This window comes from Clarias gariepinus, chromosome 21, assembly GCF_024256425.1.
Source record: "Clarias gariepinus isolate MV-2021 ecotype Netherlands chromosome 21, CGAR_prim_01v2, whole genome shotgun sequence".
Lineage (NCBI taxonomy): Eukaryota > Metazoa > Chordata > Actinopteri > Siluriformes > Clariidae > Clarias > Clarias gariepinus.
In genome coordinates this window covers 7,913,594-7,938,469 of record NC_071120.1, presented here as the reverse complement: position 1 = coordinate 7,938,469, position 24,876 = coordinate 7,913,594, and the positions used below count along the sequence as shown (strand labels likewise).

Here is a 24,876-nt window from a genome sequence, read left to right as displayed (position 1 = left end):
TCTCAGTAAATACATTTAACCGCAAAGCCTGCACATGTCCATTACTGCTAAAAATACTATACTAATATTAGGGTTTATGTACAAAAGCAATGTATAGAAAATTTACAAAGTACATCATGTTAGTCTTAAAGTGGAATCTGATTGTTTCATTTGAGGAGGGAAAAGCAAAACAGAAATAATGCCGCAAGAATTAGAATCGGAACAGATTCATCCACAAACATCATCACCATGTCGAATGTATAGCATTGTTCACATACAAATATAAACGCATTCATCTCAGATATTACAAAATACGAACACATTCGAATCGCAAAAGTTCTTGCGCTTGATCATAAAAAGTCATAAAATTGCACACGTTGTCCACCGCCCGAACTCAGAGCGTGGTCTCGCTGCTCATGTCGTGACTCCTGTGCCTGAGCTCTGTGTCTGTGTCATCGTACTCGGACTCCACCTCGATCTTGACCTGCGGCACCGGACACGAGACGCCTCGGTCGATGGGCGTCACCGGGCACGAGATCTTCAAATGCAGGGTGATGCTGCGCAGCGGCGAGGCCCCGTTATGAGAGGAAGAATGAGGTAATGGCAAAAGGTCAAGGGTCAGCGGTGTGGCGGCAACTCTGCAGGCGAAGAATAGCCCTGCGTCCTGATACGGGTTTTTAATACTCGCCCCTGTTGACACTTGTGGGATGTTTAGTGTTTAAGGGAACACGCTAGTGTTTAAATTATAAGTGACGTCCGATCATCACATCAAAAGTCATGAACTGGGGCTGTTGGAGTCATTAAATAAGCATGTAACAACAGTAGCTAAAAAAAATACTGGAATTCATTGAAATGAAAGGATTCGTATTAGAGTCGTGTGCTAGTGTATGATGACTGACAGCGATGTCGTCTTGTGCTTGAATTGTGTGTAGGATTGAGACAAACTCTTGAATGGTGTTGGTGAATTTTGTACTGATTACTCATTATTATCTTAAAAAAAATCAACGTTACTCCAATGATCATTTATTTTTCAGTGTGTTTTGCATCTGTAATTGTATACACTCAGTCACAAAAGTAAGTACACCCCTCTAATTTCGGCAAACATTTCTTCTCAAAGGAGAATACTAACCCTAGAAATGAACCTTGGATATATTTTAGAGTCGTCAATGTGCAGCTTGTATAACAGTGTAGATTTACTGTCCTTTGAAAATAACTCAACATACTGTACAGTCATTATGGTCCCAATAGCCGGCAACAAAAGTGAGTGCACCATAAGTGATACCAGCTGTACATCCTAAACCATGCAAAGTCACATGACCTATTCATCATGTTCATGTGTTTGTCAGCGGCCAAGTACGTCTCCAGACTTGAACCCTATTGAGCACCTGTGGGACGTCCTCAAGCGGAAGGTGGTGAAGCGCCACGTGTATGACATCCAGCAGCTCCGTGATATCATTATGGAGGAGTGGAAGAGGACCCCAGCAACAATGTGCAGCTCTGGTGAATTCCAGGCCCAGGAGGATTAAGGCCGTGCTAGATAACGATAGTGCTCACACCAGATATTGACACTTTGGACACAGTTTTGACATGTTCACTTAGGATGTACTCATTTTTGTTGCCAGCTATTTTGAGCTATTTGTCTGTATGTTGAGTTATGTAGAGGACGGAAAATCTAATACTTTACAGTATATCCAAGTATTGTATAATCAAGTGGTTGCTAAAGTGTGAGGGGTGTACTTACTTTTGTGAGACACTTTAAATAGAGCTTTACTGTCCCAGCAAGGGTCACCATGGCAACAAACGACTGCTACACCAAATCAGTGTAAATGAAATGGTCAAGAGGCGAAGGAAGCTGAACAAAAAGCAGTTTCTGTTTTAAGGATAATCAAGAAGGCTAAAGAAGGGAATTGGTGCTTTGGCAGCCGTAATGAATGACGTCTCTCCCAATCTAAATCCTCCAGCAGAAATATACATCAGGAGCCATTTAGCAGAAATGCTGAAAATGGCCCAGAAGTGGCCCAGCCTAAAAGTTCTGGTTCATATCTTGCCTGAAATTTGGTTTGATTAAGCTTAACGAGGAATCCAGTTTGGGATGAGGTCATCACCAGATGGAAGTCCTAGGTGTGGGCCAAAATCGGCTTCTCAGCTTTCTAGCAGTAATTATAGTCCTGCTCGAAAAACTTTATCATCATCATCATCATTATCATCCAGACCATGCACGTTTATCAGCAATGCAGATATGATGACCACTTCACACCAGCCAGATGCTGGGAGCGGATTTGTGAGGCTAAAGTCAGAATTCACCACCTGGAATGAGGAGAGCCAAATGTGCTTGAGTTAAAGCTCACATGGGGAGCCGGTCATGCCGATGGGAAGTGCACTGTGCGCCAGAAGAGGCACAATTAATTAGGTGGTGTTTAAATATTTGGCCAAAGTGTCAAGTTTTAGACATGATCTCATCAGAGTTGAGTTGGAAGCTAACTTTGCAAAAGTTAATGTATTTGTTTTTAAATGGTGCCAGATAAATAGTTTCAGACCATTATTCATTTGCTGTCTGGGTGGAGAGAGAGAGAGAAAGAGAGAGAGAGAGAGATCTAGCTATATCAGGTAGCACTCACTAAAACAAAGTGCTCCTAGAATCTACATGAGCTGAATAAATGTCTTCTGGCTGGGCCACACAGCCGGCACAGTGGCGTAATGTTAGCACTTTCGCTTTCCACCTCTAGGGCCTGGGTTTAATTTCTGCTTTGGGTCTGTGTGCATGTTCTCCTCGTGGGTTTCCTTCAGGGACTACAGTTTCCTTCCATAATACAAAGACATGCAAATTAGACTGATTGGCGTTCCCAAATTGCCCGCAGTGTGTGCAGTGTAGTGATGCGCGGGTCGGGTATTTTTCCAACCCGCGGTTCCCGCTTTTATGAAATTATTTGGCCCGCCCCAGCCCGCCCCGCACCACTGTATCTATTTTTACAACTTGCCCCGCCCCGCACCCGCGACCATGAAATAGACATGCTAGGCATTGTAATTTAAATGAGAACAGCCTTATTTCAGCCTGAAAGTGCTTGGAAACATCGCCCTGTAAACTGGCAACAACAGATGATTATGGATATAAACGATAAATCAGGTCATATTAATAACAGGATAATGATACACATTTTAAACATTTACAAAGCAGCGTTTGTAATCTGAGCTAAACAAGTTTTTATTTTAGATTTGTATAGGGCAGGGCAGGTATTTCTACTTTAGCGTTTACAGCCTATGCTAAATAACCACTGACTTTTCTTTTTCATTACTTTTAATGATGGTAATTCCTGACCTCAATTTTTCCCGCGCCTCGTCTTCCATCTTCACTTTTATTTTTTTGTTTTTGTTGAGACTGGCAGCGGTAGCTGCTTGGCGCTTTCGTGACTTGTCACGTGACGTAACCTTATCAAAGAACTTATATATATATTCCTAAATATTTAATATAGGCTATAAGGGAATTGCACGCAACATACATGGATTTTTTTATTTAATTTTGTTTTAATGACCCGCCCCAACCCGCCCCGCAAAAAAAGTGACAATTGCTTTACCCGCCCCAACACGACCCGCGGGGTGCGCGGGTTACCAGATGACCCGCACATCACTAGCGCAGTGGTAAAGCACTCGCCCTATCATCCGGAGATCGCAAGTTCGATTCCCAGGTGATGCTGTAACCTTTTACAGCCGGAGGTCTAGAGAGAGCTGATTGGCCGAGCTCTCTCAGAGGGGAGGGATGAAAGGTACTTAGTGCTCCAGCATTAATCACGGCTCTACAGCCAATCAGGGGCGTCTGTGAGCTCACGCAAGCGGAAAGAGCGGATAGCGTTTCCTTCGGAGGAAACACGTGGTAGTCTTCAGACCTTCAGACTAAGTGGTAGTAGTAGCCTTAATGTGGGAGCGCCCTAGTGACGGGGAGGAATTGAATATCACTAAATTAGGGAGAAAAAAAAAAGAAAAAGTATTGGCACCCTGTCCAGGCTCCAGCCAACCCTCGACCCATATACAGCACAAGATACAGCAGTACAGACGGTGAGTGAGTGAATGACCAAGATTGGACTTTTGGCCAGTAAAATTTTTGCACAGCGATCAGAAGATTGGATTTTTTGGAAATTTTTTTTTTTTTTTTTTTTTTTTTTAAATGCCCCATGCCACAGAATAACATGTACTTGTTTTTAAGTCCAGCCCCAAAAATCAGGACATATATGTGTTTTTCACAGATTACTATTAAACCATTGCACTGCGCCAGGCGTTTCTGGTTGATGAGCGGTTTCCAGTGGTGGACTCGGACCGTTTAGCCCCACTTCATTTCCATTACAAAAACACACTTTAAAGGAAGACTAACTAAAGCAAATGGGAAGTTCTTCTTGATCTTGGTCTAAATGGAGAATCCCTGTCGCTCTCGCTGGGGATTTTTATTCATCTCCGTCAGGAAAGTCGGCCTTTAAAAAAAACACTGCACAGTATGACTCGGGCTAAAAGCACACAGCGGACTTTAAAGTGAACACGGCAGACGGAGGAGAAAAGAAACAACCAAGACCTGCTGGGAAAACCTGCGCACTGGGTAAATGGTTCCTAAATCAGCTTTATCGTCTCTTTAATTATAAGATTAATTTGATAATCATGATTTGATTGACTTCATTACAAGGGTGTCATAGCTATATTATAAAAAACAACAATGCCGCAATGTTAAATTATTTTAAATGCTTTACTGGATGAATCTATCTGCATTGCTCACTAGCGCATGGAAAGAATTTCTAATGTTTAATCATCTTGTGGAATAAATATGGACATATATATTTAAAATGAAGATATTTCACTTTACCTAACATTTCAATCCTTATAATCTATATAGAATCTATATAAAAGCATATTGTAAATCAACAGAAAAAAAGTGTGTGTGTGTGTGTGTGTGTGTGTGTGTGCACATCAGTGGTAAAAGGTGCCCGGCTGACAGCGCGCGGCCCACTCCGAGCTCGAGTCGGGGGGATCTAAGAGGTCTCGGTATGGGACGTGCAGTTTGAGGACACAGTACCTGCGGTCCACGTCCACATCAGCAGGAGCGCAGTCGGAGTACGGGTGGAACTTTTCCTGCAGGATGAGACAAAAAAACAAAAAACAAAAACGGTAACAGTCGAGATGCACAGCTTCTGATGATGAGGTGTACCTAATAAAGTGGCAGCTCCACGGCTCTCTGAATGTTACAAGTGTTTCAGGCCAGTAGGGGACAGCAGCGGTACATAATGTATACTGAAGGACTATTACTGTTGGGCACACCATGAGCTGTGATGGAACAAACAGAATGAAGTGACGGACGCTGCTACACACACACACACACACACACATATAAAGGCAGCTACACACAACCTACCTCATCCTCACTCTCCTCTCCTCCCCTGACCTTCTTCTTTTCCTTCTTCTTCTCCTCTTTCCCGGGCAGCAGATCGTCGACCCAGGCTAGGTCGTGCTGAGAGAACACCACATCGAGCATCTTGCGCACCAGCATCAGGCCCAGAATCTGAGACACGAACACACACTCGATCAACGGACACACGGTGAGGGTCAACGCGTCACCATGATTTCACATCACTTACAGTACGATGCGTGTCAGCTCTCACTCAACAGAGTCACCAACAATTCACATTTATGTGATATTGTGTGATGATGCATTTTACATCATAATATTTAATCGCACGTGTTATATCACGTAAACTAGACGTCAATATGATCAAATAAAGAGACAATGACTGTAAATCACCTGTGAAAACTAAGTTATGTGTAAAATTCACAATGTGAAAATGTATGAGCTTGAACTTGAGTCATTTGAAAAATGGAAAAGAATCACTTGAAAAATGTACTTGTGAAAATTAATGAATCATTTAAAAAAGTCACATGTAAAAGTGAATCAATTGCATTAAAAATAAATGAATCATTTGAGTAAAAAATTTATGAAAATGAATCCTTTAAAAAAAATTCAGCTTTGAAAATAAATTGTTATTGTATTACAGTCACATTTACGATACCTGAATAATTTGAAAATGTCACATTAACATTAGTTGACTCAGTTGATAAAACAACATGTGGAAACGAATCATTTGAAAAGCTGGCATGTGGAATTGAATGCATTATGACTTATTTGAAAGTCAGATGCAAAAAATAATTAAATCATTGAAATTCCAAAATTGTTGTTCTTTCAGCTGCTCCAGTCGAGGGGTCACTACAGCGGACCAACTGATCCACACAACACCTTGGCACAGGTTTTATGCCGGATGCTCTTCCTATCACAACCCTCCCATTTTACCCCTTGGGACCCGACCAGTGGCTGGGATTTGGGCGTTGACTCAGAACCCTACCACTGATCCACCAATGTCCACGGCAAATTTGCCGAAATGAATCTCTTGAAAAAGTCACGTGAGAATATAAATGAATCACTGACTCATCATCTATAACACTTATCATGTATGCAGGGTTTTGGGGGGCTGGAGCCTTACACCCTGGGCGAGGAATGCACCACAGGGCACACACACACTCATCCACACACAACAGGCTTTTTGGGAACGCCAGTTAAGCTAACTGTCTTTGGACTGTGGGAGGAAACCCACCAAGCCACCATGAGGAGAACATGCAAACTCCATGCACACAGACCCGAGGCGGGATTCGAACCCGGACCCTGCTGGTGCAAGGCGACAGTGCTAACCGTTGAAACAGTCACATTAACATTTACCTGAATTATGTAAAAATGTCACACGTGGAAAAAAGTCATTTAAAAAAATCTATATATATCCACATAAAGAAATAAATGACTTGAAAATGTCATGTGAAAGTAAATGAAGCTTTTGAAAAAGCCACATGTAAAACGCAATCATTTAAAAGTCAGATGGGAAAAACTGACAGGTTAAATTAATGAGGTCAAATTTTTTTTTTAAAAGGTCACATTAAAAATGTAAATCTTTTAAAAACCCTTGTGTTTTTTTTTTTTTATTAACTGAAAACCATTTAATAATAAAAATTCATAAAAACTTTTGTGCTGAATGTAAACGATTAACCTGTCAACATGATTCCTCTTGAACATGATTCATTTATTTTCAATTGATTAAAAAAAAAAAAAAGATTCAGTATTTGCTGAAAATAGACTTGTACTGTATATTACAACATTTTGAATAATTCTTCTTCTGACTTTCTGGTTCAACTGGTCCTGCTCAACAAGCGGCTCATTAATTATTAGACTTTGACACAGAGCCGCACATGTTAAAATAACAAGGAAGAAGAAATCAGTAAACCCGGACCATGACGGGGAAGATGATGGCGAGGAAGGTGGATTTGAGGATCCAGAGGACGGAGAGACAGACGACCTGCAGCAGCGTGAAGAGGTGGACTCTCCTGAGCGGGACATGCCGCAGGTAGGTGTAGTCCGGCTGGTGCTTCGCTGGCATCAGGAACAGCTTGATCCTGTCCCAGAACTGCGGCACGAACGCAAAAATGTGTCAAATATTCACCAAAAAAAGCTACCAATGGGACGGAACTTTACAGGACTTGACATTGCTAGCATTGAGGTGGTGAGAGCGGCTAACTCACGTCCGTGATTCATTACCAATTATGTTGGGCGGACAGGATTATAATGTACATTAATGATGCTAATGTACTGTATCTTGGACTTACAGTATCTAGCTGGCTGAAGAATCATTTGAAAAAGTAACACATGGAAAAGAATCGCTTAAAAATTTTCTTGTGCTTAAATGAATCATTTAAAAAAGACATGTTAAAAGCAATCATTTAGGAAACAGATGCGACAGGAAATTAATAATTGAAAAAAATCTGTTAAAAAAGTCAGTAGAAGTGAATCATTTGCAAAGGTCATTTGAAGGTTAATTAATCATTTGGGGAAAAAAATATGAAAACTAATCCTTTAAAAAAGTCAGCTTTGAAAATAAATTGTTGAAAATTTACGTTACCTGAAGTATTTAAAAAAGTCATTTGAAAATAACATTAACTAATCATTTGAAATTAATCAGATGAATCATGGGAAATTAATTAGCCACCAGCTGGCTAAGTCAGTGTTAGCTACGTGTGTGCATGTTCACAGACTGTGTTCTGTTTGGATCTTTTTTTTTTTTTACAACTTTAATGATAAGGGAAAGCATCTTGTTTACCTGGATGCCCCCAAGAGAAGCGACGCCCATGTAGAGAAACACACCGTAGAGCACAGGCATCGGGATGAACTGAGGAACAGAAAACCACTGCACTAAATATGGCACATCAATAACGCTGATTTTTAGACCAAAAAAAGCTCTGTTTTATAAAATGGCACATTTGCACTTGAATGGAACGCAGGCTACATCGACCGACGTCAGTCTTCATGGCCAAATCCGCTCTCGTGCCATCCTGGACAGGTAAAGGCAGGCTGACCTTTCCAGTTTAAAGTGATTAGAGACACTTAATTCCCAGTTGTGCCAGCTGGACTTACTCCTTTATTTGATTCGAGGTTATGAATATGGAAACCTACCAGAGTTTGAGTTATTCCAGGAGTGAGACCGTTAAGTTCTATTGTTAAAAAATGATTAAATAAAAAATCATTTAAAAGGATCATGTTTAAATGCATCATTTGAAGAATTGTCATCCGAAAAAAAGCATTATTTGAGACAGGCAAGTTAATATTCAGGTAATTATTTGAAAAAAATACATGTAAAAAGAAATTAATCATTTGAAAAGTTACATGTAAAAAGAAATCGTTTGAAAGTCAGATGCAAAAAAAGTATGAATCTTTGTGAAAATTGACATTAAATAAATAAAGATTACAGTGAAAATTATTGAATAATTAAAAAAATAACATGAAAATACCTAAAGCATTTAAAATAAATGGAACATTTATAATAAAAAATTATATAAAAATATAATTATATAATTAATAAAAAATATAAAATTATATAAAAAGGAATAATTTGAAATTCAAGCTTGAAAATTAATGATATGAAAAATGATTAATTATCCGAAAATGTATCTGATATAAAGTTGCTTTTGGTTTCAGACACACACATCATACTGGATGCTTACCTGCAGAATCGGGGCGAGAAAGATGGAGACTCCGGTTAGGACGAAAACCAGGATTCCTGTCAGCCGCTGTTCCCTTTAGAGCAGAGATACAGTATGTAGACAAAGTCTAAAAGAAACTCTAGCTGCAGGTTACTGTTTAGTCTGACTTAACCCCACAGCGGAATTCGGGATTGTGGTTCGTCAGATGGTGCAGCATTCATTTTCTATACTAGCGCTGAGAGTCACAGGATTACATTAATGCACTTGTTACCCATAAATACTTTTTTTTTTACTTCAAGTAAAAATGGAGATCATTGGTAAATATGCATTGGTACAGAGTGTTAACAATAATTCTGCTTCATCACACCAACCACTGTTGAACATCTTACAATAACAGCATGCGGAATATATTAGAAAATCTTATTTAAAGAAAAACAGGACATGAATAGTTCTTTGGTTTTTCCTACAGAGAGATAAATGGAGGCTCTCTTTAGGGGACCAGAGTTAACCTTTTCTATTGAGTGCAAGAAAATGTCCTTAAAACAGAGAAAAAATAGATAGAAGAAACCTTTAAAAAAAAGAATCAAACAACTTTCAAAAACCCAGTAAAGAAACGTCTTCATTTTCTGCCTGTTAGTCCACTACCAAGCCGCGTTATTTTACTCTCACTCACTCTCTCACTGCTTTAACCTGTGGGGGCCTGGAATCTATCCCAGGAGACTTAGGGCACGAGGCAGGGTACACCCTGACAGGGTGCCAATCCATCGCAGGACACACACACACACACACACACACACACACACACTACGGGCAATTTGGGAACACCAATTAGCCTAACCTACATGTCTTTGGACCGTGAGAGGAAACCGGAGTACCCGGAGGAAACCCACCAAGCACAAGGAGAACACGCAAACTCCATGCACCCAGAGACAGGAATCGAGCCTGGCCGGGAATCGAACCCGGACCATGGAGGTGCTAACCACTACACCACTGCGCCATCCGCGTTATTTTAGTCCTTCAAAAACTACTCCAGTTTTTTTTTATTTTCTGATGTTCAGTTTTGTCAGATCTGTTGTTATTCCCTGGAAGCAGATGGAATGGAATATTTGGTGTCGCAACTACTGTAAAAAAAAAAAAAATCAGCTCCTATGATTTAAATTTCATTAAAATCTCCAAAAAGATGATTTTTTTCAGTTTTTAAATAAATAAATACTTTCTAAAACCACTGAAGCTGAATAACAACATCCATTATTTCATAGTTTTCCCAACCAAACCCTGAATACACACTTTGAAAGAAAAGCATTACGACTGTGTGTACCTTACTCCCAGAAACTGCGGCTGTTCCCCTGGGGCGTTGGACTCGCTCTCCATTTTAAGTGAGTCAATGTGAGCGATAGAGATGACTGTAGCCGCCACATACCACGGCAAGCCAATAAAAGAGCAGGCGGCCATCAGGACACCCACCCAGAACAGGTCCAAATGGTACCCGCACCCTTTCTGTTCAAGAGGAGAACAAAAAATAATATTCAGTTATGATCCCTGGAATAAAAAACATTTATTATTCCTCCTTAATCTTCCTTAATCTTCTCTTTTATTCATGTAAAATGCTTGTACTCATCATTTAAAATTTCTCATTTTTACGTAATAAACTTACAATTACATAACTAACTCTCACTTTCAAATAACACACTCTCATCGTTATCCATCTAATAACCTCTGCAGTCCAACTAAAGGAGGCCACGGACTACTTCAGGTAATCATCAAACATTCAAGTTATGAATTTCTGCAGATACGAACGGACTTTCCGGTTCAAACACAGAAGTATTTTACTTGTATTGTCCAAAAAATGCAGTGCACCAGATACCAATATTTACAATTATATACAATATGTTCTGTAAAGCTGTCATGTGGGTGAATAATTATAATTTTGGAAAATCCTTAACAAAACAGAGTTCACAGTCCAATACAGTGAAAAACAGCTTCCCCTCATGATTTAAAGGCGCAGAAACAACACTGTAAGATTTGTGTGAGATTCATTTCTCAGGCGTGATTACAGGTTTTGGCCACATGATGGCAGTGTGGGGAAAGGGGACAGATTTAAATAGATACTTTACATTGTATACTCATGTCAAAAGCATATAAGACCCACTTTGTCAGATTTAAGAACAAATCGGACTTACAAACATGACCCTGAAACAGAACTTGTTTGTAAGTCGGGGATCACCTCTATTTATTCTACCATGGTAGGACTTCCAGTGAGCATTCACACAATATGGGCAATTTGGGGAATGCCAATTAGCCTAATCTACATGTCTTTTGACTGTGATAGGAAACCAGGCAACATGGAGGAAACTCATCAAGCATGGGGAGAGCATGAAAACTTCATGCACACAGACCCAATGCTTAAATCGAACCCAGGATCTGGAGGCTACAGCAAGGCTACAGTGCTGTAAGTCATCTAAAATGTTCTCACATCCATAAAATACACTCTTACATTCAAATTCAACACATTTAAATTCACAAAAAACTCACATTCATATAATACTTTCTTGCAATCACATAATACACTGTCACATTCATATAATACACTCTCGCATTTACATGAACTCATATAATACACTCTCTTATTCACATAAAACACTCTTGTATTGACATAAAAGTTTCTACGATCATATAGTCCACTCTCATATACGTGTATAATGGTCTCACTTTCGAGGTAAAACTCTTTTATTTGCATTAAGCAATTACTATCACGTCCATTATTTTCACCTGATATTTACATAAAAAAAAGCTTTAAAATTTTACTTCAGTGTGGTTTAGGGAAAACATAATAATTTACCTTCAGTTTGTTCTCCTTCCTGTTAACGATGACGGCGCTGATCTGTTGGTCCATGAAGATAAGGATGGTGACGAGGAGAGCAGGTATGAAGCTAGCCAGATAAACCCACCATGGGTTCTTCCCAAAGGGCATGACGATCCAGCCACGGTCTGGGCGTGTGGGCTACGTGACGGAAAACAAATCACAGTCAGAGAATCCCTTTATTAATGAAGAGAGTCAACAGACAATGTACAAGAAATCAAAAGAAAAGGCGATCAGTGTTTGATTAAATTACGTTATATGTTTTATTTTTTAAGCAATTTGCCAACATTTGGATTTTTATATTAAGTAAGAAATAGCATCAACATTTTATACATCTATAGTTATATTAAATATAATTACATGTGATGTAGCAGTTCTTTTTGCAGTCTATAAGAATGTAAGATATAATGTGTGTGTGTGTGTGTGTGTGTGTGTCCACTTTCACCTTGAACTCAGTGGGCACAATCAATTTAGGAGTCTTGAGTCCCATGAGCATGTCCAAACCCACAAACGTCATGATGGACATGAAGATGGAGAAGTCGCTGATAAGCTTCCTTAACTAAAGAAAAAAAAAAAAGAGAGAGCGAGCGAGACATAGAAGGACACTTCAGTAATCTGTTACCTTGTAGATGCATTTGCCCAAATATTCTTTATCATATTGTTGTGTTTCCTGCTGCTCAGCGAACAAATATCTGACTTTATCCATCCCTGTAACTATAGCAACCAACATGTGCATGGATAAATAAACCGATATTCTGCTGTAGGCCTTAAGTCTGAAAGGAAAGATCATTTTTTACACACTGCTTACGAATTTAGGAATTATTTGGTCTAGAGATAAATTTTGATTTGCATCTTATGGCAGAGACAAAGTGCATCTACATAGTGGGTCACAATCATATTTGTATTTTCAAGGTGGATGTCTCTTGTACTAAAAGCTGCAGGAGAACTTTTCAAATAAGACCTTCCGACCAATCATATTCATATTCACAAACATACTGTATATAAACTTATATCAAAAACTGGCAAAACTTAAAAACAAGCAAAAAAAAAAAGGTCTTAATTTTTTTCTTTTGCCGAACTTACCAAAAGTAATGGCACCATATTTTATATTACAGTATATTTAATTTTGGACTCATTTGAAGCTACCATCCCATTTGAAGCTAACTGAACTTTCAGTATGTTGGTACACATTTACCCTCTGAATTCATAATTGCATTTTGTTGCTCAAACGACAACTCTGAGCCATGCACCAGAATGAAACCTCTAGAGAACGCAAAGCCGTAATTGGTTTCTAATCAGCTTAATGTTGCTCTTGTGGCCCATCGTGTTCATCTACATGGTATGAACAACTGGCAGGTTTCCAGTGCCTCCATATACATGAACAGAATTGCTAATAAAAGTGGGCGGGACTAGTCTTGGGTTAAGCTTATGTCAGATGATTGCACTTCTGGTCTTGTAGTCCTGGCTTCTAGGTTTATGGGATTCATATTGTTTATTATTTCCCTTTTTGGCATATGGATGAATGCACTCTTTATTTTTTCGTTCCTGCTTGTCTGGTACCTTTGTAGGAAAGTAGCGACTAAATTTGAACTTCTTCAGCGACACAGTCATGGAGTAGGTGCCGAAGAACAAGATGAAGGACATGAGCGCTAAATCTGGGACGAACTTGCAGGAGCTTCCCACCAGCTGGCCGCCATATTTCAGGCACTCCTTCTTGCTGAGCTGACTCCAGTCAAGAGCTGTTATATTCATCTGGAAGAACATGACAGACAGATAGAAAGAGAGAGAGAGAGAGAGAGAGAGAGAGAGAGACAATGAGACAGGAAAGAGGGGTGGTGGGGTGACAGTGAGCGTGAGGTCCATTAATAAAAAGTAGATTAAACTCCAAAAAAACACAAGGATAGTTCGATGTACTTTCATCGTGTCACCTTTCAGGACCGCCTGAGACTCGCTACATTTGAATATAAATGAGAGTCGTTTAAAGTCATGAACTGAAAGTTTGCAAGGCTCGATCCCTTCATGCATTAAAAGTCTTAAGCTTTTTTAAACAGACAGAGAAGCACTTACACCAAAGAGAGCAGACGTGTTATCGAGCACAGGAACTACAACACCGAAGAGCATTGGAGCCACTAAAGAAACAAGAGGAGGGAAGGAGAGAGAGAAAATGATAAGAATTAACAGAGTGGAGGAAAGAAACAAATTTGAGATGGGAATTGCGTTTGTGTTTGTTTAAAAGCATCACATCTGTGCGCTACAAAAGCCAACAGATGGGCTTGGAATAGAAAATACAATCAGGGAATTTGAATTGTACGCTGTAAAATGCCCAAGCGAGTGAGAGAGAAAGAAAGAAAGGAAGAAAGAACAAAACTTGGAATTTCATTTGTGTCAGCACAAGGCAGATATCAACTCAAGGCAGAGTTTATGTTTAATTAAAAATACATTTCAGGCATTGAAAAATCCAAAAGGTTAAACTTTGAATAAAGGATAAAGTCTATAGGTAAAGTCTCAGAAGTGACAAAAGTCTTAGCCATCTGGAGTTTATAAAAAGTATCACGTCATCATTTAGTGCACGAAAATCCATACTTACTGAGAAACTGATTGTAACACCTATGGTTAATATAAAACTTTGGTTTTAAAAGTTACCTGCATTGATTATTTTCCCCAAACAGCATGACCCAGAGTATTTTATCCCCACTATAGGCAGAACCCAATAAACAAACAGACAGGGTGAAAAGTGCTGATCAGGATCCAATGGATGTGGTTAGAAATCTAAAGGACTAGAATGAGGGTTTGTACAGTGGTTTGGATTTTAGCTGAGAATTCTGGGAAAGGTTTAAGATCACGGTCTTCATTCGGAGCACGTTAGCTGAGCAACGACATCAATGTGGATACTCACACATGCAAAGCGGCGGCCATGTTTGCAGCAAAAAAACAAGAACAATGCAAATCAGTTACAATGATTATAAACCTACGGGTAATTCTAATCAAACAGGAACAGCATTATTCATCAGTATTTATTCTTATTGGTAATTCTGATATCACATTTCACAGTGAAATCTTGGGAATATGATATGGAAAAACTGTTTATTCGAATTTTTCATGTTTAACTTTTCATATTTAACATAAAAATAAATGACAACAGCAAAGCTATTTCATTTAATATGTTTTAATATTACATTTAATATGTTTTAAACACATTTGCTACCTTTGGTACCTTTGGTATCCATCGTTCTACCCTGTTCTTCAATGATCCAAAATACACTATACTGTAAGGACAAAAGCATCTGGCTAGACCTGCTAATTATTCAATCCAGATGTTTCAGTCAGGCCTCTTATCTCCATTGAAGGGCAATCTTAATGCTTTCAGCATACCAAGACATCTTTGGCTTCCAACTTTGTGGCAACAGTTTGGGGAAGGCCCTTTTCTATTCCAGCAAGGACTATAAAGTCATGGTTTGATGAGTTCGGTGTGGAAGAACTTGACTGGCCTTAACACAGAGCCCTGATCTCAACCCCCACCATTGGGATGAACAGGATCGGAGATTGCGAGCCAGGCCTTCCCCTCCAACATCTGACCTCAACCACAATTCCCATAAACACACTCCTAAACTTTGAGTTTTAAAGTAAATTATATGTATTTGAATAGAATGTCTAATTTTGCCATAAACTTGTGTCCTTATAGTGTACAGTATATACAGTAGACCTCATATACTGTAACACTCTATCCTAATAAATTGAATTCCAGGCTGAATATTGTGAGTCAAAGCTTCAAGATTAACTTGTACCATGCTTGTAACCCTGCACCTAGAATGGACTCACTCGTGTCTGGCGCGAGACATTCGCACTTGTAAGAAGTGATGAAGTCGGGTTGGAAGTCGGTGTTGATGGGATAGTAACTGAACGACCCGGCCATCTTCTTGAGGGCGTCTGAGATAAAGATGAAGGAGATGAGGCTGGAGAAGCCCTCCTCGGTGAAGCGCGTCATGTATTGGATGATGTAGCTGGCGTCAGTGGCGACCAAAAAGAAGCACTGAAGACACGAGTGCAGGCCGATCCACAGCCTCAGCTCCATGTAGTCTATACTGCTGCTCCTGGGAAGGGAGAGTAGTGACATGCTCAAGGACGGTTTAGGAGTTAAATTAATGCTGTTTGCAAAATAAAAAAATAAAAAAAAGTCATAGCCGATGTAAGCTGCAACAGTTACCAAGCAACAAGTAACAACCCTAAAGGTTTAATTATTGTCAGCGGAGTAAACGAAATAAACAGAAAGACAATTAAATATGCAATAGCATTAAATAACTGCATTCCTGACAATATAAAGCTTTTCGTTAATGCCTGATATTTCAGATATTAATAGAAATCTGGCAATTTTTTCTATTTTTTCAAGCTCCTGTATAAAGCTGTTAAAACCCATAGGTTTCACTTATATGACACAATTAAGTTAAAGACAAATAAAGCTAAAGACTAAAAGAAACTTTTCTTCCATTTAAAGTCAGGGCGGAAAACAATACTAATATCGTAGAGATTTACAAACTTTTGACTGGCAGTCTCAGCTCATTAAATGAATATTAATAGTTTCACAGTTTGCTCATTTATCTCATTTATCATTAATTATACCGAATGTGAAAACAATACTGTGGCACAACCACAGGGAACCCATTTCAAAGTGAAATTTATGAATCTTGAAGCAAAACCGCCTCAGCGGGTCAAGAGTGGCTTCAGATCGTGGATTTGCCTGATGAACCGCTGTTATTCACACAGGTAACAAATGCATTGAATCAGGATGCGAATTAGTCATGGCTGAAGGAACGCTGCTGGCATCACACACTGTGTCAACGACAGACGAATGATGAATGCCTGCTGGTCTGATGGATATACACTCATTCTTAGGAAAAAAAAAGACGTCTTGGAATAATCCTAGTCGGAAACTATAGCGCAGGGTTCGAAGCGTGTATACAGTCTATCACTGCAAGTTTATGTTTTTCTGTTTTAAGTCTTTATGATATGAAACTGATGCTGGTTATATGTGTGGGAAGGCTATGACATTAAAAGTAACAACAGCATTTAAAAGAGGCGGAGTTAGTGTGGGTTTTCACTAGAGTTTTCACTGCGTTATTGGACGGGTTAGATGATGTCATGGAAAGGTACCATTATTTAATAATTCGGTTAATATTTTGTTATTTTCACTTCCCTTTGAGCCTCATGATACCATAGTACGAGTGGTAAGACCAGAGCCAGACACAAGTGAGTGAAGGAAAACAGGAGTCGCTCAGGAGTCGCTTACTTGCTGAAATCGTAGAGCAGTTTCTCAAAGATGAGTATGGGTCCAGTGGAGCTGAGGATAATCAGGGGCTGACCGGCAAAAAGGCAGAAGACTGTGCCTGCTAAGGCTGTACCCAGGAAACTCTCCATTACTCCCTGAGAGACAGAAAGAAAGACAGAGTGAAAAAGATCTTCTAGAACAAACCAGACTCACAATAATACAAAATAAGAAAGAAAAGGAGAGCGACTTTACTACGCTCTGGAAAGTTTACCTGGTAATTGTCTGTTGCGTCTCCTAGCAGGCCGCCAAATGTAATTGCGTTGGTGATGCAGCCCAGGTATATAAAGAGCACGGCTGAGACTGACTGGATGTGAAAACCCTCATAAAAGTCGCTGGGATACCAGGGAAGTTTTCTCTTGATGTCCAGGAACAGACCTCCGCAAAATCTGTCAAGCACACACACACACAAATAGAGAGAGGAAGGGAAATCATCGTAGTCGCAGTAGTTAAGGACAGCACAGTATGTTGGCCTTCTGTTTGCTCTAATTCTGCTTTCACTCAATTTTTATGGCTATATTTATCAGCCCACAATTGTCCTCACTGGGCATTTTGGAGCGATCGCCAATTATCTGCACTTTCCAGACTAGCCATGCCATCGGCAAGCAAAATCTTTTAGTGTTTCAAGGAGACTGAAGCACCCTCCAGTCCATCATAAGCCTGCTAACTGCCATGACACTCCTGAGTGATAATTGGAACTCGCCTGCCGGTGTATGCCAGCTCTTCACCGAGCTCATGCGGCACGGGCATCTCCTCGTCCTCAGGAGTACCGCCCCCAGGTCCTGCAGCGCCGTTCATCTGGCTCAGCTCGTTCAGAGAGAACACTGACTTCCTGAATCAGGGAAAAAGGAGTGAGGACTTGACGTAGCTGAAGGATAAATGGTGCAGCAAATGGATAATCATTAACTACAGACTTTCTCATTTGTAGCTCAAGCATGCCAGTGGCAATTAGTAAGTCATTACCGTGAAAGGTTTAATGTATGCACTAGACTATGCAGGAATGAGCATGAGGTGGCATTGTTTTTTTTTTTCTGCCTTTATTGCTTCTGAATACTACATAGAGTGTATAATGTCTAAATAAAAGCTGTAAAAAAAAATTATATCTGAGGGTTTATTCTTAAACAACACAAAAGCACAACAAAAGTAAAGCTTACTTTTAAAGTTAGAAAGCTAACACTTTATTTCTATGAAACTACAGTTATTTCTAAAAGCCTACATCCTGTTACTATCCATTTTCCTGAGTATTCTGGCTTTACCTCTTGTCAGCAGATGGCACTTTTTTGGGTGGCTCAATGCGAATTTTGGGGTCCCACTCGCCAGGTGGAAGGACAGTTACTTCATCCAGGAACTCATCGATTCCAGCTATCAGGTCTTCTCGGTCCCGGGCCTTATACGCCACATCACTAAAGAGCTAGAAATAGCATTTGCAGAGTTACACACACAAGACTGGATTTTGTAGTGTCCCTGAGTTTGATTTAGAGTAGAAGAAGATTATATTCATGCTTACATCGTCGACCATCAGTGTAGCAATAGCACGGCCAATTTCATTGTAGGACTTGGCTTTGCCAGGAGGGCCCAGAAGCACAAACAAAAACCTGTGATAGGAAAACTGATTTCAAAACCAAACTTACATTATACATTATTAAATATCTGAAGGTCTTTATTTCCTTGTTGCCAAATATTCAGGAAATCTTCTGAATAGAAAAGTCACAGGAAATTCATGATGGTACCTGGTAGAAAAGAATTAATAATAGTAAGCAATTCTTATGATATTACATTTTGGGCAGCAGTGTACTGTACCGTTGAAGTTTTCCTTACTGATCATAAAGATCCAGACTTTGGGGATAAGTGTACATAAAAACAATCAAGGGTCCCTAATGTGAAAATGCCCTTAGTAATTACTGTGTACCTGGTCCTTGGTATACAATGTAAATGTGGTATATTGGCAGATATTTGGACCTTGAAAAAGTAGAACCTTACAGGACCTTGCTCTGGAATGGTGAATATAGTGCTTGGTGGGGAATGGGACTTGACAAAGAGTGGTAAATGTGGTGCATGGTGGAAACTGAGACCTTGATTTAGAATGGTGAATGTAGAACTTCAGAACCAGTTCTGAGACGGTTTTGGCTAGCAAATATCACATTTATTATTTATTACTCAGGTCTCGTTACCTATATACTTCATGCAGTGGCAAATGTGGTATGTTTGGTACTTCATTGGCACTGGAACCATACAGAATGTGGTGCTTAAAGGTATTCGAGATTTGGTTCTTGGTAGGAAGTGCAATCTTGATAAGGTTTGTCAATATTTGTACCTGGTGGGTACTGGAACCTCAGTCAGGCCTCCTAGTGTTGTGGCTTGTGCGAGTCGTACAAAGGCCACGAAGGGTTTGTCGAGGAAGTCCACCTCACCAACAAGAACATTGGAAGCCTCTGCATCTCTGGGGATCTTCTTTATAAACTTGTTCTTTAGCTGCAGTCATAATTAATCAAATATAATGTCAGATATTAACGTCAGTATTAATGACTCATGCATCTTGTCCTTGTTTTTTTTTATCAGGTATATCACATATTTGTTTTTTTTTCAGATATGACAGACTACACCTCATTTTTGGATTGAATTAATTAATGGTCTTTGGTATAAATTCAATTCTTTTGTTAATTCTAGAAATTAAAAAGGAGATCTTGCTCACAGACCCCTTTTTTTCCTATAATCGTTTCTATTATAATTTTAATTACACAGAATCTAATTATAACTGCTTGACCGCACTCCAAAAAAAGGTTGACAAATGTACTCCAGTTTTGTCTAATGCTTTCTCCTGGGCTTTATCAGCTTCTAAAAGAAGGTGATTGTAATTGAATTTATTCAGGAAAGTGATTTGTCTATCAGTTTAAAAAGTCGTTCACTTGCTCATTTTGTCAAGCGCTTATCCCGTTCAGGGCCGCGGGGAAGCCTGGAGTCTGTCCCACAGGACTCGGGGCATGAGGCAGGATACATTCTGAATAGGGTGCCAATCAGTCGCAGGGCACACAAGCAACCACACACTCACACACACACACACACACACACACACACACACACACACACACACACACACATTCTACGCGCAATTTGGAAATGCATAATTATTGCATAATTCCAAAGTCTTTGGACTGTTACACCAATTTCATTAGAACTGAATTTGAAAAACACATTTACGTCATTTTAAATTATGAACTAAATGCTTCAGTCTAACCTGAGTTATGATATATTAATATTTGACACAGTTATTTAAAAAAAAAAAGATATATATTTGGTCTTTTCCATGGAGGACTCCGCCCACCCCATCCACATGGCATGATGGCACACTGACCAGTTTGAAGTGGATGAAAATGATGCAACTCGCACCCCGTGCCCTCCAACCCCTCTTTTCACCAATATCATCAAAACACTATCTGAGCAAATATGGAGGAGCGGTGCTTTCAATGCCAAGGAGCATCAAAGCCATCCTGCTGGCTCGTAACACAAATACCGCTTTCCCTTTAATTTGTCACCTGTCCGTGTGTATATATTTCAGCTGCAAGGTTTTATTCAATCAAAAGCTTAACGCCCCTCTGGAAATCAATTCAGCACCGAAAGTCTGAAAGGCGCCTCTGCCTTTGGACACAATAGTAACTAAAGCTATAACGGCAGATGAAAATTAATAGAGGGAAAAAGACGACTAAATGTTTATTTATATGTTTTTACTGTATATAAATAATTTTTACAACCGTTTGCTAGTGAAAACTGAAATAAAAAAGGAAATAGTCTAGTTGCCATGGCAATCGTGCAGTAACTCCTGTGTCCCTGTTCAAACAGTGTGTGTGTGTGTAAATGTCAAAGTGTGAGACACTCCCCATCCAGCATACACACAGCTGATGAATAAGACTCTATGTACCTGGTCAGTGCTTGGCGTGTCCGCGATGTCGTTCATACTTCTGCTCTGGGCGTGACCTGCGACACACAAAACGCTTCGGCGTTAACATAATTAAAATTTACATAGCCAACAAATGTACCACTTATTAATATTCCTACAGTATGGTTTGTAATACTGATGCAGAATTAAAGAACACTAAGAATAAACAGTCAAATCACTGATCTTAAACCCAAACAAGCATGCATTTTCTAATTTGCAAGGAATTACACTCATGATTTAATTTGCTGAACGTATGCTTAATTAACATTTCATGGACAAAACACAAGCTAGACTCATCAGTTGCTACCGAAACTTAAAATCAATTTCTAACTATATAAGGGCTTGACCGGGTCACGTTTCTTTTCCCCCCTTTTAATTGGTCTTGATGAATGAACGCAGATGTACCAAGACGTCCGTAGCTGCCTCCATGTTTGCTGTGCAGATCCTCTATGGAGCGATTGAAGCTGGCACCGGCTGCTGGACTCCGAGCTGGACTACGACCTGATACACACACACATATTCTTTAAGAAAGTGTTCTAGGTTTAATCTAATATGCAATCTGATTATCTAATATGGTACTGAAGAGAATGTGAATAGACTCTTGAGAACCTATTTACTGTCTAGTTACACATCCTGCACAATCCTTAAAGGTTTTTGTACACTTACAGACATAAGAATGTTTTATCTTACTAAATTCAAGCCTTTTTTGGGGTGTGTGATGGGCAGAAGGTAAACAAAAGGAGGTGGAGACAACTCACTGGGGGTGGAGTTGCCCTTGCCGATGTCAGCCAGCGAGCGGTGGATGGGTTTCTTGGTCTGGTGTCGATGCTTTCTCAACAGCACAAAGCTGATTTTGTCCCTCAGCTCGGGACTGACCATGCCCTCCTCGATGTGCCGCTCGATGATGTCGTCTAAAATTAAAGGTAGAAAATAAAGTCGGAGAAACAGATGATGAAAACAGCTGCATCCAAGCCTTACATCACTGAGTGCAATACAAAGCATGGGATGCAGTGGTGTAAAGCACGGTGCCACTAGACTCTAGAGCAGTGATGACGTGTTCTCTGGAGTGATTAATCACTGATGGCTATTCAATGGATGAGTCCAGGAGAATGTTACTTGTCTGACTGCGTTGTGCCAAGTGTAAAGTTTGGTGGAGGGGGGATTATGATGTAAGGTTGTTTTACAGAAGTTGGGTGCGGCCCCTTTACCTCAGTGAAAGGAACTCTTGATGCTACAGCATACCAAGACATTTCGGACATTTCATGCTCCCAGCTTCATGGGAACAATTTGGGGACAGCTTCTTCCTGTTCCAACATGAAGTGAGGTCCATAAAGACATGGCTGAGCGAGTTTGGTGTGGGAGAACTTTACTGTCCTGCACAGAGCCCTGACCTCCTGTGTGAACACCTTTCACAAATGTACTTCTGGAAGAATGGTGAAACATTCTCATATACACACTCCTTAACCTTGTGGAAAGCCTTCCCAGAGGAGTTGACGCTGTTATAGCTGCAAAGGGGACGGGGCCAACATCATACTAAAACCCTATGGATTAAGAATTGGATGTTATGCAACCGAATATTTCGGCAATATAGTGACACCAGGAACTGGCATGTATTACTGTGATTGACAAGTATGCCCCTCCCACCCAGAGAGCCTAGCCAGTTTTGCTCTCTTGGACTCCCAAAGAGGGGTGTGGTAGGGGTCAGGGGGGTGTAAATACTTATGCAATCAATACTATTCTTGTGTGTAGATTCAAGACATCTCAGTTTAATCCCTTTTCTTGTTCACTACAAAATACAGAATCCTTCAAGAGGGGGATGAATACTTATGCAAGGCACAGTATCTTCTAGTCTAGATTATTGGTCATTTCTTTTCTTATAAGCGCTCCCTGACACTGTCGTCCTCACCGACGATCTGCGGCAGCGAGTATCCGTCCAGGTCCAGCAGCACGACACCGGTTTGCAGACACGTGCGCAGCTCGAACAGGCTGTGTAGAGACAACGTGGAGACGTGCGGTTTGCTCCAGCGCTCGCCGCCCTCCTCTACCTTCTCCTCGAACTTTACCCACCTAAGAACGTACACACACAAACACACACACGACTCGATGACAGGAGACAAGGGGCAGCATGCTGCACTTTATCTATATTTATCATCAGTGGGAACCTGGTGTTTGTGAAGTGGAGAATTCCTGCCACTGCCTTTGTATTCTATGTGTGTGTGTGTGTTGCAACCTGGCTGATTCCCTCCACTCTAGCTCGTCCCCCTCGTGTTGGAGAGTGTCCATCTCGGTGAAGAGGGTGGGCGTTGGCATGGTGTCTTCATCGTCTCCTAAAATGTACCTCAGACGCTCTGCAGCCGGGGACACTTAGAGACGAGACAAACACACACCGAGAATAATGGACGTGCAGCAGGGAAACACATGCTGTTAGGAATTTTTTTATTTTATTTCGTCTGTTTATGATTTAGTGGGAGGAGTCAGCACAGTTTCACAGACGTTTCTGATATTTTGACTCTGGTGAAGTAAGACTTTAAATTAGCGTCCTGCTCATGGACAAGGTGCGTGAAAGCTGCCTACAGTTCTTGGGATTGTGACGTCACACCTGCAGGCTTTGCTTTACCCAGCCCGTACTTCATCAGCGCTGGCGGTCAGGTGCACATAGTCGATTTGCTTTGTCTTCCCTTTTAATTACTCTTATTTTGTTTCATTTGTATGCGTAATTACACAATCTGATTAAATACATAAATCAACATTTGTTATTTGTCTTTCTCTAATTTGTCAGTGAAAATATTTAAAATACTTCTGCTGCTGTTTATCCATTACCATACGCTACACATCATGAAACAACAGCGTTCACTAGCTAACGTTACCGCTAAACACACCAGATGTGTTTTCTTATCAGCCGAGCAGATCGTCGTGAATTTCACAAAATGACATCATGATGCCCGATTTTTATACACTAACTTTGGTTCTTACGCGTTACTGTGTGTGAGACAGAAAACAAGCAGGTTCTTTTTTTATTTGATTTTATTTTTAGAACAAAGACTCTGCAGTTATTGGATTTTTTTGTGACACTTAGCGTGACAGGAAAACGAGTAGTTTCCAATACGGTTCACATCTTTTTGCTCTGCATTTCTTTTTCTGTTACTCTATTTATATAACGAGGCAGAGAGAAAGTTTTTTTATTCCCTCAGCTGCATCGCTTGTTTGCCTGAAGTGCACCCTGTGATTTGTAGGGAAACTTTCGCTTGTTGAACAATTACACATTCGCTTTTGCTGCCAAGTTTTCACGTCTGGTTCCAAATGTCTCTGCGCTTTCTTTAGAAATGCCTAAAGAGGGGGTTGAGACTTGCAGGATTGGGAAATATTGTGCTAGAGTACTAATTTAGGACACCTGTACTTTGATACAACACTATGCTGTCAAGTAAACTATCAAGACAAACTTTTTATTTTATTACGTTTTTTTTACTTTTGTTGATATGAGCGCTGCATCCACACCAGTGTTCCTTTTGAAACTGGCTGGAACGGGAAATAGCTTTGGAAAGATGGGGTACACCCTGGACAGGGTTCCGAACCATCGCAGAGCACACACACACACTCACACACCCATTCACACACACACACACACACACACACACACACACACACACACAATATATCCCCTCAAAATAATTTATGAGTTTTGTGTAAAAATCAATCAGTCTATCAATAAAATGCACTTTGGAAGCAGACTTTGTC

At 40.2% G+C, this 24,876-nt stretch overlaps 1 protein-coding gene across 3 annotated transcripts; it reads right to left on the bottom strand.

The window, feature by feature from the left end:
* Positions 1-373: 373 nt before the first annotated feature.
* On the bottom strand, positions 374-23,439 carry slc4a5a (solute carrier family 4 member 5a). Of its 3 annotated transcripts, none has more exons than XM_053480567.1 (23): positions 23,372-23,439; positions 23,048-23,208; positions 21,900-22,052; positions 21,547-21,642; positions 21,124-21,179; positions 19,522-19,679; positions 18,715-18,802; positions 18,464-18,618; positions 17,911-18,039; positions 17,422-17,596; positions 17,172-17,305; positions 15,707-15,978; positions 13,955-14,016; positions 13,448-13,639; positions 12,333-12,446; positions 11,867-12,028; positions 10,346-10,524; positions 9,049-9,121; positions 8,148-8,216; positions 7,284-7,457; positions 5,369-5,515; positions 5,033-5,088; positions 374-617 (listed from the first exon to the last, which is right to left on the bottom strand). In XM_053480567.1, exons 1-23 carry the CDS (start codon positions 23,422-23,424, stop codon positions 374-376), a joined length of 3,102 nt encoding a protein of 1,033 aa, XP_053336542.1. In that variant the 5' UTR covers positions 23,425-23,439. The 3 variants fall into 3 exon arrangements, with proteins under 3 accessions (XP_053336542.1, XP_053336540.1, XP_053336541.1); XM_053480565.1 differs by having other exon boundaries at positions 374-536; XM_053480566.1 differs by having other exon boundaries at positions 374-536; positions 13,955-13,989.
* Between the last annotated feature and the right edge of the window lie 1,437 nt (positions 23,440-24,876).